The sequence below is a fragment of the Alosa alosa genome, chromosome 19 (assembly GCF_017589495.1).
Source record: "Alosa alosa isolate M-15738 ecotype Scorff River chromosome 19, AALO_Geno_1.1, whole genome shotgun sequence".
Lineage (NCBI taxonomy): Eukaryota > Metazoa > Chordata > Actinopteri > Clupeiformes > Clupeidae > Alosa > Alosa alosa.
This window is the reverse complement of record NC_063207.1, coordinates 13,391,327-13,404,019: the sequence shown is the minus strand read 5'-3', so window position 1 is coordinate 13,404,019 and position 12,693 is coordinate 13,391,327. Positions and strand designations below refer to the sequence as shown.

The 12,693-nt window shown below is 44.6% G+C and overlaps 1 protein-coding gene across 1 annotated transcript; it reads left to right on the top strand.

Moving 5' to 3' along the window:
* Window positions 1-2,275: 2,275 nt before the first annotated feature.
* On the top strand, window positions 2,276-7,532 carry zfp36l1a (zinc finger protein 36, C3H type-like 1a). The gene is made up of 2 exons (XM_048228612.1): window positions 2,276-2,419; window positions 3,726-7,532. The coding sequence occupies exons 1-2, from the start codon at window positions 2,369-2,371 to the stop codon at window positions 5,001-5,003; spliced, it is 1,329 nt and encodes a 442-aa protein (XP_048084569.1). The 5' UTR covers window positions 2,276-2,368; the 3' UTR covers window positions 5,004-7,532.
* The last annotated feature ends 5,161 nt before the right edge of the window (window positions 7,533-12,693 follow it).

The following is a 12,693-nucleotide window of genomic DNA, read 5'->3' as shown; positions in this document are numbered from 1 at the left end:
CATGAGTGTTTTCAGCACCACTAAAGGCAGGTCAATTGCAGTCATCAGCAGTTTCCCCATGCTGTCTACTGTATACTTCACTGGACTCTCTGTGTTGCAGTCATAGCCTCACACACACACACACACACACCCATATACACGCCCACAGCCCGCCCACAAAGTAAAAGAGATTCTGATGCATGTTCGCCACAGTGTCGGTAAGATGTTGGAGTTTGCGTTTTACACTTTCACTAGATCCTAGAAATGTGTGGGTTCCCGTTCCATCACAGCAATTTGACATTTAGCATGATACAGGGTGTCAGGAATTGGCCCATTATAAGAATTTGATTAATTTTACTCAGAATAAATATGCAAAAGGTCTAACTACAGTTATTTTTCCATGTCAGTCAGTTCCATGTTGTTATGACAAAGTAGGTGGACCTTTGCCATGTATAGGCCCAATGGAAAACACTGTGCCAGACTACTTGCCAAAAGGTCTAGTGAACTGTACTTTGACTGGAAGGGACATTTGACTGACATGTAAAACAACCAACCACATTATATTATGTAACGTTAAAGGCCTGGGACAAATACAGTTGTCTGTGGTAGAAAATGTTACTGATTTGCCTGGAAGTATGCATATTATTGTAATGGACACCCTAAAGAACCAACGTGGAAAGAAATAATGTATACCCTACATTAGGCTATTCTGTTTTTATTCAGCCAGGGTTAATACAGGAAAAGTCCACTCCAGGATGACTTACCAAAACAAGAGGGAGGGTCTCATGAAATGTGGCCACGAAGCCATAAAAGCTGAAGGCCTTGACTAGCCCTTAGTGTTTTGCTAAGAAAGTTGGAAAAAATGTAAAACACCAAAGTGAATATTGAAAAGTTCATCCACAATCAAAGAGTCTTCACATGAGATTCTGTTCAGTTATATGTCTTGACTTACAGTATTATTTAATATAAATATTCACTGCATAAAATTAAAATCATAACTCAAATCGAATCTGAAACGCCAAAGGCCTTATCAGCACTGTCAGTGTTGGATGTCTCACTATGCTTAATAAAATCACTATTTAAGTTCAGGCATGCTTGTATTGCATAGACATATTCCAGAGGCCAAGATGTGTGTGTGAGTGTGAGTGTGTGTGTGTGGGTGAGAGCGGGAGAGAGAGGATATCTCAAACTCTGCCTCTATTCAGTCGGTCTCCTCCCTACATCCTAAGGGCAGAACTGTGTGCAATAAACAGACTTTATAAATCTCCCACCCCCACATTCTTGTCCTCTACTTTCCCCCCTCCAACAACTTTTTCTCTTGTCTCTAGCCCTTCAACTGTTTTTTCTCCGCTTTTCTTAATGACCCAGTTCTGACACCCCCTCTTGGCTGAGCTTGTGGCTTGTTTGACCTGGTTGAAGGGGATTTTGAGTGGGTGGATGTGGGAAAATGTGTTTAACCCAGGCTTGTTGCATAAGCACTGAAGTCAATAGTGCTTTTTGTGGTCACTTCGTATTTATTAAAATAGCTGGCAATGGGCAATGACAGACCAGGCCCAATCAATTCACTGAGCATAAAGTGGTTAAGGGTAATTCATTCATTCCAATCATAGAACACCAATGTTACTTGTTACACATTATCATAACAAGCCTAGGATACTAAATCTAATTGACATAGCCTACCTGTTTGACTTCCTTTAACAAAAACAAAACAAAACATAGGCCTACTCAAAACAAATAGAAGCACGATTAAATTTGATACGCACGTGGGCAGCGCCTAGAGGGTTAATACATCTTTTCTTGAGCATAGGCTATACCACCGAAAAGTCCCGCGCATCCTGTTTGTGCCTGATAATTAACCTGCATGAACTACAGAGGCAGTGGTGCAAATAAACTCAACACGTATGCTAAAGTAGCCTATGAATGTTAGTTCGCATTTTTTGTGGACAATTATCCGAGTCCGTCCTCGAGACAGCACTTCGCATGCTTGTATTTTTGAATATCGGGGCTAATGAAACCCAAATTACTCAAACATAAATGTGCTGAATAAACGTTCACTTTTACCAAAGACCCTGAATACATATCCGTCGAACTGACGATAAATGACCGTCTGAGCGAGGTTTCATTCACTTAAATAGTCTATGTAATCTACTCGTTAGAGTAGATGTGAGTCCAGTATCCAGCAACAGTTCATGAAGTAGGCTAGCCTAACGCCCATTCAATGTTACGTTCACAAGCCCCGCCTGCCTGACAGTATAAAGCAAATGCTTGGACGAATGCAAGGGCAGAGGGGGTTTGTTAGGGTAGGATAAGTGCATTAGAAAGAAGAGCCGTCTTGTGCTGCAGAAGACATTTTAAAACATTGTTTTAGTTAATTTTCTTCGCATCGAAGATGACCACAGCAGTGGCTTCGCCTTTTGACTTGAGCGAAGTGATCAACAAGGTACAAAAGTTTTTGCTTGCAGTGGCGTCGCTGTGATACTAATGGAGTTTCGCTAAAGTTATGGCAGCGCTCAGAATTGTGTTTAAGATACTTTAGGTGTAAGAGCCTATTGTATTTTGGGATTGTGTGTCAAATAGCGTACTGTGTCTGTTCAAAACTATTGTAACAAATTAACATAACAAGCGCTATTTTGTAACAAATCGGACGGGAACTTGGCAATAACTTGTTCGAGAACAATCAGCATGCATTGCTTTGCTTAGCCTGTTGGGAGAACCACATTTTCCCACACAGAGACTGTTTGATGGCTTGCTGCACTGATTTCTCTTCCTTTTCACTTTTATTCCATTGGTTGTAGCCAGTGTCTTTTAAAATCCTGGCGATGTGCTTTAAAGTTGACGAACAGCCTACCATTTAAGCAAAAAGGCGTACTCTGTAGTTAGTTAGTTAGTTAACCAGCGAAGTTTAGCCTAGTTTTGGGACACTTATAAAGACCCTAGCTTTCTGTTCTTTCCAAATGTCTGGGCAAAAACATGGCATATTGGTCTGAGCTGCAGAGTAGAACGTTTAGTGAGGGAATATGTTGCGACTGTGGAACAAGTCGAGACTGATGGCTTGCAGAAAGTCAACGACGTTAGATTGAATGCTGCAATATGAAATTACGTTAGGCTACAAACCTTGCAGTTGCATGCAGTTGGTGCATAATTTGCATTGAGACTGAGAATTGAGGTGTACTTTTTCTTTGTCATTTAGTCCCGTTGTAAATAGACGTCATTCTCTTGCACGTTTCTAAAGATGAGTAATGAGCGTCGTTTTGAATCATCATTGGAACAATACTTAACTTCTTAGCTTTGTTTTTTTAAAAGTTCGACAAATCGCACGTTTAGGCAGTGTGGTAACATTTTAGATAGTTTTAAATTGTGAAGGATGACCGTAGTGTCGTTCAAATATGAATATTTTGGCGTCTTGCCAGTTGTAATGTTTCATTTTCCCACAATTTTTGATCAGCCGATTTCACTGCGTCAATTACAATAGAGAGGGTTAACATGGAAATGCTTTGAGTTCCATGTACTTTGCTGGCGTTCATTCCTCTGCCTGGCTACTAGCCAAACCAGCTGCTGCTCTGCTCACTCGAATAATTTGGCTGTATGGCTAGGCATAGCCTACTGCATAGTCATTCTTGGACTTGTTAATTACACGTTCCTATCGCAAAACCTATGAGTTGTGAAGTCCTGTTGTCTTGTCAACTTTAAGGTTGCAACCATTCATCTGAACTAATTTCTTCCCCATCCCCTTTTTTCTTTTCCAGTACAACACCAAGATGCTGAACTACAAGAACAACATACTAACCGGCAGTCATGGATTGTCGGTGCCCTGCTCCAGTGCCAACATGCCCAGCTCAACCCTGCTGGACAGGAAGGCCGTTGGCACCCCATCAGCCAGCATGTACCAGCGACGGCACTCAGTAACCCTACCCAGCAGCTCCAGACTCAACCACAACCAGTTTCTCAACTTGGCCAAGCCCTCTGACGTAACCCTGCTGAATGCTGGGTTGATGGGCCACAGCAATAGCAGCATCGGCAGCATCAACTGCAACAATAACAGCAGCAGCAGCAGCAACAAGGAGAATCGCCTTAGGGAGCGCTCCTACTCCGAGACAGGTGAGCGTCTCCTGCATAAGGGTGGCGCTGGTCTGACCCTTGGTCCCCTCCCCACCTCCCCCACCAGCAATGGCAACAGCCCCTGCCTGGGCACCCCTACCGGGCAGGTGAACTCCAGCCGCTACAAGACGGAGCTGTGCCGGCCCTTTGAGGAGAACGGCTCATGCAAGTACGGCGACAAGTGCCAGTTTGCCCATGGCGCCCACGAGCTGCGCAGCCTGAGCCGCCACCCCAAGTACAAGACAGAGCTGTGCCGCACCTTCCACACCATCGGCTTCTGCCCGTACGGCCCACGCTGCCACTTCATCCACAACGCAGAGGAGCGCCGGGGGCCACCGTCCGCGCCCATCTCGCCCCTCTCGGCCTCCAACGGCAAGATGGAGCGGCCGCAGCTTCATCACAGCTTCAGCTTCGCCGGCTTCCCCAGCGCCGGTTGTGCCTCCTCCTCATCCTCCTCATGCTCCTCCTTGGGCGGGAGCGCTGGCAGCTACCTGCGGGACGGCCCCACATCCCTCACCCCGCCTCCCACCTTCCCCGCCGAGGACGAGATCCCTGAGTGGCCCAGCTCCAACCCCTTCACCTTCTCTGGTCAGAAGCTGGCTAACATCTTCTGCCCCTCGCTGAGCTTGCCCTCTGGTGACCCTGTGCCAGTGGCTGCAGCCCCCGGCGCTCCCCTGACCTCTGCCGGCCAGGCGCCGCCATCTCCCACAGGCAGCGGCGGCACGCCCTCAATGTACCTCTTCAGGGCGGTGTCCGAGTCCCCGCAGCCCTTCGAGTTTCCGTCCAGCCAGACAGACTCTCTGTCGGACCAGGAGGGCTACCACAGCAGCTCGGGCAGCAGCAGCCTGAGTGGCTCCGAGTCACCCGTGCTGGACACCAGCCGCCGGCTGCCCATCTTCAGCCGCCTGTCCATCTCCGACGACTAGACGGACAGTTGTGGGGGGGTTAAGAATGAAAATTTGGAAAAAAATGTCAGCACTGCGCAGATGCTGCCTGCCCTGCCCTGCAAGTCCACTATGGTGGTATACACAGGGAGGCAACAGACGCATGAACACTTAGACGATCGCTCCTTGCGACCCCCCCCTCGCCACCAGAAGCCCTTACAGCAGATGTGGGTATAGGGGTTTAGACTCGCTGTGTCATTTTCTTTGTTTATTGTTTTTTTTTTTCCCTTTTCCTTTTTTGTGTCAGGTTAGCCTCTTCAGGAATTAATAAGATGCAGTGAAGTAAGGGAACTCTTCTGTTTTGTTATTCCTTTTTCAAAATCTTTTTTTTTTTTTTTTTTTTCTATTTGAGTAAGAAAAAAAAGGAAGAGAAATAGACATGTTTTCTTCTATTTAGAAGTGCCTAGTGTCTAGCACACCCCTACCCAAGATCTCATCTCATGCCTTAATGCCTTTGTGTGCCTATGTGCCAGACAAGCACAGGAATGCCACAGTAGGATCAGGTGACAGGAAGATGGTGGGACGAAAGGTGTTGGTGTTTGGATATTGTTATTATGTTTTTCATCGTTCCGTTTTCTGCCTATTTCTATTCATAAACAATAAGACTGTGTGCTGGGACGTATGTCATGGAGGGTGGCCTACTCTCCTTTGATGGACTCTCGTTGTCTCATCTGTCACAAACTTGTTTCCTGGACTTGCTAAGCAGACTTCCAACTCCTGCCAGGACCAAACAACACTGCTATTTTGGCTCAACTTAAAGCTAAAAGGAAACGTAGCATCTCGAGTGCCTAGGCTTTTTATGTGTGTGTGAGAGGTGGATGCACAGTTCAGGCCTGTAAGGACTACTGATTTCAGTCTTCTTTTTTACCCCCTTGTGTCACACTTTTTTTTTTTTTTTTATCTTCCCTGATACACACAGGAACAAAGCTGGGGATAAGCTAATGCTTTTTTTTCCCCAGCCCCAGCCCCAGCCCCAGCCCCATTGCAGTTGCTACCTTCTCCTATCTGTATGTCAGTCAGGCGAAAAAAGCACCACAAATGAAAATGAGAGTATCAAGTTTTCCCTCCTCCCCTTTAAACACGCCCCTTTGAATAAGCTGCCAACTGCGGGGGAATTCCAGCATTCCCATGATCCTTCAGTATATCCTGCAATTTAAAGCCTTGTGTTGCCCAAATCTGCTCCATTCCCCTCCATACCTCCTCGCATTCTTCATCTGTACACTTTCATTTCCTTTTTTTATTATTACTTATTACGATTGTTATTGTTTTGGAAACTTTCACAACTGAAGGTTTTTGCTTGTCACTGCTTATTTAACTTATCAAACATATTTATTGGTGATCATATGCATTTTTTTGTTAATTGTTTGTATTTATCTTGTTAATGAAACGATAGAATATATATTTTCTTTTATGTTAAATTATGATCTTCCGTATTAATCTAAAGATTGTGAAGACTTGATAAACTTTTTTCACAGTTTAATATATTGTACTACGATTACTTGTTTGCAACTACACTTTGATAAAAAAAAAAAAACTTAATTTAAATCAAAAAGTATGCATTTTTGCATTTTGATTATTTATTAAAACGTATTTCCCGAATATTTGACTGCAAGTTTGGCAAAAACCCTGAGTATTCATTCCTGTGCAAAGGTATTTTGACTGTTTGTTTTATCAGACAGGTTTACTTCATACCCCTTCCAATCATGCCCTGACAAACCACCCTCCATCCCCAGGTCAAGTTTAGAGCAGATACTTCTGTCCCAGAAATTAAGGTCTACAGAACGCACACATGTACTCTTGCATGCATTATTGCAGGCATCTGAGTCATGTGTTGTCCCGAAAGAACCCACACTGTAGGAGAGGGGTGGTGCAGTTCGAACTCATTCAACCCACCCTTTCTTTGGTGACTCAATTAGAACAAACAGCTACTCACGTTTGCCAATTAATCTCAAACCCTCCCTCTTCAATTATGGGACTGACCAAGTGCCAAATGCAGCCGAGCAGCAGCAATCCATTATGACTCATGCATTCATCACAGACTCTGAAAAAAGACACTGTGTATCATGTAGCATTTGTTTGTGTGAACAGTCATGTTTGCTTAAAAACAGTTGTTGAGGGTGTGTTTTTTTTAATTGTCAGATGAGCGTTAAAGTGAGTGTTTAGTGTTGGCACAATAAGCAACAGATTCTGGCCCCATTAGGTTGAATCCTGCGCCTGGATGTCTGGACATTTCTGCGCTGTCTCTGATGTTTTAAGTGCCTGTTCGATACATTCCGATGAGGTAAACAGCCCTTGCCTTGCTTTGGGAAGGAGATGAATTCTCCAGAAAGCCTTTTTTTTTTGTCATAGCTGGGTAGCAGTTAACACAGTTGATGCCAAGAAAGTACCTAAGCTGTTGAATGTATATTTTATTTTTTATTTTACAGCAGTTGCTGTTCACTACAATAATTCCATGTGATTTATCTCTTTTGTAATTGCAGTTTGAACCAATAAACCCAATTTTTTTCGAGATTGAGAAGGCTCTTCCTCTTCTGAGCACTGCTTATGATCTTATTCTAACACTGTACGATCAATGCCTCTCCCACCTAATCGGGCTCATCTGTTTTCAAAGTATAGAAGATCTGTTAACAAGACCCCCACACTATACGTACTCGCTCCTCGGCACACATACAAACCCCATTCATTGCCCACAAACACACCCAGTGTACCAATAAGCAGAGAGCACTCTATTCTTGTGCTTGGGCCCTAACGTCCCTTTTACAACCGTCAAAATGAATGGGTGAGTGAATGAAAGAGAGCAGAAAATAACTGTAGGGCTAAAAGCGGCTGCGGTTGTAAGGAGAAGGAGTAGCCCTGCTGTGAGCTCTGATTGGTTGGTGCTGGGGAGAGATTGACAAGGCGTCTCCTTGGTGATGAGCAAGGCCCGATCAACTATCAGGAATCGCACTATGTAAATTCCATTTGCCAATGCCATTTGTGTGTGTGTGGACCTGTGAACTGAAACCTGGATTTATTTGGAACTATTGATCAGAAGAGGGACATGCAGTGTTTGCATAAAAGTGTGTGTGTTTGTTTATGAAGTGAAATACAGGTTGCATACAGATTTCAAGCAAAGGGGATGAGTTTTCCCAGAGAACAACCCAGAGAAAATAGTTTTCAAGCATTCCAGCTATCTTGAGTTGGTCTAGGGTTGCAGTCTGACGCTACTCTACAGCATCAAGCTAATAATCATTAGTACTGCTCCCAGAGAGAAAGAGAGAAACCCTCTGGGCCTGATATACCCATGACCTACAGAAGTACTTTGCATTGGGTTAAATATGGCCAACTGTTCACTGATGCTATTCTCTGTGTCCCTCGGGGAGGGCTGTTGCTTACTGTTAGCGACCTCAAACACTGAGGCCCAGGTTTCAGGCAGGGCCTGAAGAGAGACTAATCATCACCTTTCAGCCAGGAAACAGCCATGAGTGAGTTATGGTTTCAGTTGACACTCAACACTCAGGTGTGGATTATGAGGTAGAAGTAGTCACTCTTTTTGAAAGTTATTTTAAGCCATCATTTTAATGTCATCTTAACGCCATCATTTCATACTGGAATCTGATCTGAACCTGATCTTTCTGAAGCACAACACAGATGTTTGCTATAGACCCTTTCAACAATAAAAACAAAAACAATGCTTGAACATTCTATTTGGTTCCCAATCTACTTCCTCTGCATTAAGATCACATATGGAATGTTAAAACGGAAGCCTTGTGGGGCCAACTATGATGCTGATAATGGAACTCTCTTGAAAGGTCATGTGCAGGCCACTGTGCTGGCCATTTACTAAAGGTACAAGATAAGAGCAGAAAGTGTAAAGTAACGTCTGTTCATTTCTCTCTTATCTCTCTACAGTTGGGGGTGTTTTAGCTTGGCTTTTGATGTGTATGTGCTTGCACAGATAACTCGAGTCGTACCTTGGCCTAGTGCAGTTTCCTGTTTGCAAAGTTGTGCTCTTGTCATGCGGCTTCACCTCCCCCGACCGCCGTGCACCACACGCATGTATCATGACAAGCGCTGAGCAACAGGAAGTGGGTACTTTGTGGAGGGTGTTCGTTCGGGGTGGCGAGGTGGAAAGGAATGGAGGAAGACACGCCTGAGACGCCTCTCTCTCTCTCTCTCTCTCTCTCTCTCTCTCTCTCTCTCTCTCTCTCTCTCTCATCAACCCCCAAAATGGAAACAAACACCTGTTCTGTTGCATGTGGTGCACTTGCACCTCTGCAGTCATTGCTGCGGCTGCTTCTGGTCTGTTCTACTGCGCTTCGTTGTCTTCGCTGTACACGGCCCTACCCATGAGCCAGGTGAGATTGAGTAACTAAATACCACCACCCATCACCCAACCACCTATGGCCTGCATGACTGACTGACTGACTGATTGACTGTGCTGGACTGCATCCCTGAGAAAGTAGACTTTGTCGTGTCTGTCAAGAATCACATCACCCAAATCACATGTGTGTTTGATTAGGGGCTGAGCAAACACAAACTCGGTGTGTAAATGCTGCTTTCCCCTCAGTGGTTGAACTCCATATTGGCATGGATAGGGGCATGTGTGTGTGTGTGTGTGTGTGAGAAGGTGTGTGTGTGTCTGTGTGTGTGTGTGAGCGAGTGTGTGTGTGTGTGTGTGTGTGTGTGTGTGTGTGTGTGTGTGTGTGTGTGTGTGTGTGTGTGTGTGTGTGTGTGTGGTTGGCCATGGTCGGCCTTTTTTCAGAGCTGTATTCTGGCGCCCAGAACTTAACAACAAAGCAAATCTCTTAATACTTCAATATGAACGGCACACTTTAAATCTAAGCTCGTCCAGTGCTCCTAAGCTCAGTGGCCTCAGTTAGTCATGAGTGGTGGCCGTGAACAAACAGACAAATCTAGACAAATCCCACCAATGACACAGAGGAGCCTCCCCTGTGGACCTCGACTCAGGCTGAAGTCCAATCAAGGCAAATAAAAACCTACTGAGATGTTTATTCTCACAAGGCCTCTGTCATAAGACTCACAAACATCATTATGACAGTAAAACAGCATTCCCAGAAAAGCTTCTTCAAACGGGCATGGCTGATTTCCTGTTTGTTGGTAAAGAGCTTAACCTGATTGGTGGTCTAATGACAGGTTTTTCTCATGGTCCATGGACAGTGAACTGTAGAATTATTCTACACATAGCTGAGAAAGCTACAGACACATAGCTGAGAAAGCTACAGACACATAGCTGAGAAAGCTACAGACACATAGCTGAGAAAGCTACAGACACATAGCTGAGAAAGCTACAGACACATAGCTGAGAAAGCTACAGACACTGTCTCTATTGGTCTGTTTCTCTTTGTTATGTTTCTCCTGTACCTTTTCAGACACACATTACTACACACACACTGGTAAACAGAGACATATTTGCAAATCCTCCCCAGTCATGCATATCAAGCTTGTCTTGCTGTGAGCCATGTCAGATATGGATATAACCGCTGAAGTAACAAAGATTGCAACATTACAAACTATAAAGATTTAGATGTTTTCTTTCTTTTTTTTCTTTTCTTTTCTCTCTTTCTCTCTGTTTGTGTGTGTGTGTGTGTGTGTGTGTGTGTGTGTGTGTGTGTGTTTTGTTTGTGAAGGAGAATACACCTATCCACTGCATTTAACAAATAATCATTCCATTCTTCATTCTGGGGTTGTTACACAGCCCACAGAATTAGCACACCTGTTTCCCCCATCCACCCACACCTAACTGTAGACACACACACACACACACACACACACACACACACACACACACACACACACACACACACACACACACACACACCTAGCATGGGTCACAGGTATTTCAAGGCCCTATTACTGGGCACATAAACAAGACAAATCACCAAAACTGTACTGTTATAGGTATCATCCTAAACCACTTACTCACTTCTTACATGCACACACACACACACACACACACACACACACACACACACACACACACACACACACACACACACACACACACACACACACACACACACACATACACACACACACACACACACATACACCTTCATATTCACTCTATCTTTCTTTCCCTCAGTGTCTCTCACAAACACACAGCATGTATCTCTCAAAGACACTCACCCACACACCCATATCCGCTCACACTGAGCTGTGATGGTTTATTATGGTTTGACAGGCCAGGTGCAGAGAGAGCTTTGGGATGCCCGGGGGGCAACTGAGTGAAAAGGTGGGTTGAAGAACTTCTTGTAACCCCAAGAAATGGAGTAAAAATCTTTCTTTCTCTCTTTCTCTCTCTCTCTCTCTCTCTCTCTCTCTCTCTCTCTCTCTCTCTCTCTCTCCTGCCACCCTCCCCCCTCCAGTCTGGCAGTTTAATCTGTGAGGGACAACCAGATTGGGGATTTCCTTATCGCTGTCACCAGAGCAGTACTGTATCCACTTGCACTATAAACGGCAAACTGTGTTTACCAAACACTTCACACAGCTTTCCCTCGCTAATCCACTTGTTCGGCCGCCACCTGTACGCATCACACATGATCTCGGGGGAGCCTGGGCCATCTGCTGTACAGTGTGTACCAGGGTACAGCACATCACATTAATGGTGTGAGTCCAGTTACACAGTTACACAGTTAACCTTGTTTCCAGCTGCCTCCACCTGGTCAGGGCCAATACTCTTTCTTCTCCTTCTCTCTTCCACCCTCTCTCTCTCTCTCTCTGTCTCTGTATGAGTCCACCTCGATGCCTGTCTTTCTTTCTTTCTTTCTTTCTTTCTTTCTTTCTTTCTTTCTTTCTTTCTTTCTTTCCTATCTCTATCTCAGCCTATCTGAGAAGCTGTGCATTTGTTTCCTGAGGCCAAAGACACAGATCAGGCTCTGACATGATGCAGCCACTCCTCTCTCCTGAGGCACAAACCTGTGTGGTTGGGTGATTTTGTGTGTCCCTGTAAGAGTGTAGGTGTGTAGGTGTGTGTGTCTGTGTGTATTTGTCTTTGTGTGAACTCACACACACACACACACACACACACACACACACACACACACACACACACACACACACACACACACACACACACACACACACACAACTACTGAAGAAGTTGCCTTGAGGAAAGACACTTCTCCCCTGACACTTCTCCCCTGACTTTACACTTCTGAACACACACCATGCCTGTCAGCTCTGCAATGCCCGCGAGAGAAACCGCCTGCACTACAGAACACCACACACCAGAAATAGTTTTGTCAACAGCTGGCCTCATTTTTTTTGACAGGGATAATTTAGCTGTTCAGATGATCTCATGATTGGACCACAGTTATTTTGTGATTGTTTTTCAAAATTATTTTTTGCTGCACAAAACGAATTAATCTGTTCATGTACACACACACACACTCACACCCAACACACACACACACACACACACACAACACACACAAAGCCTTATCAATTTAATAAAGAAATAAGTTGACAGGTTCTCTGAATTCAGAAAAGAATCAGAACAGACATAGAGAAGATAATAGATTAGCCCACTGCTACTTCCACTATCAGACAAGAGCTAGAGATGATTTCGAGTATCAACTAGTGTTTTTATTCTGCTATCCAAACATTCCCCTCGACTAAATCGAATGCCCATATGCACACTGCTAGTGAAAATCCCCCCGAAAACATGGTC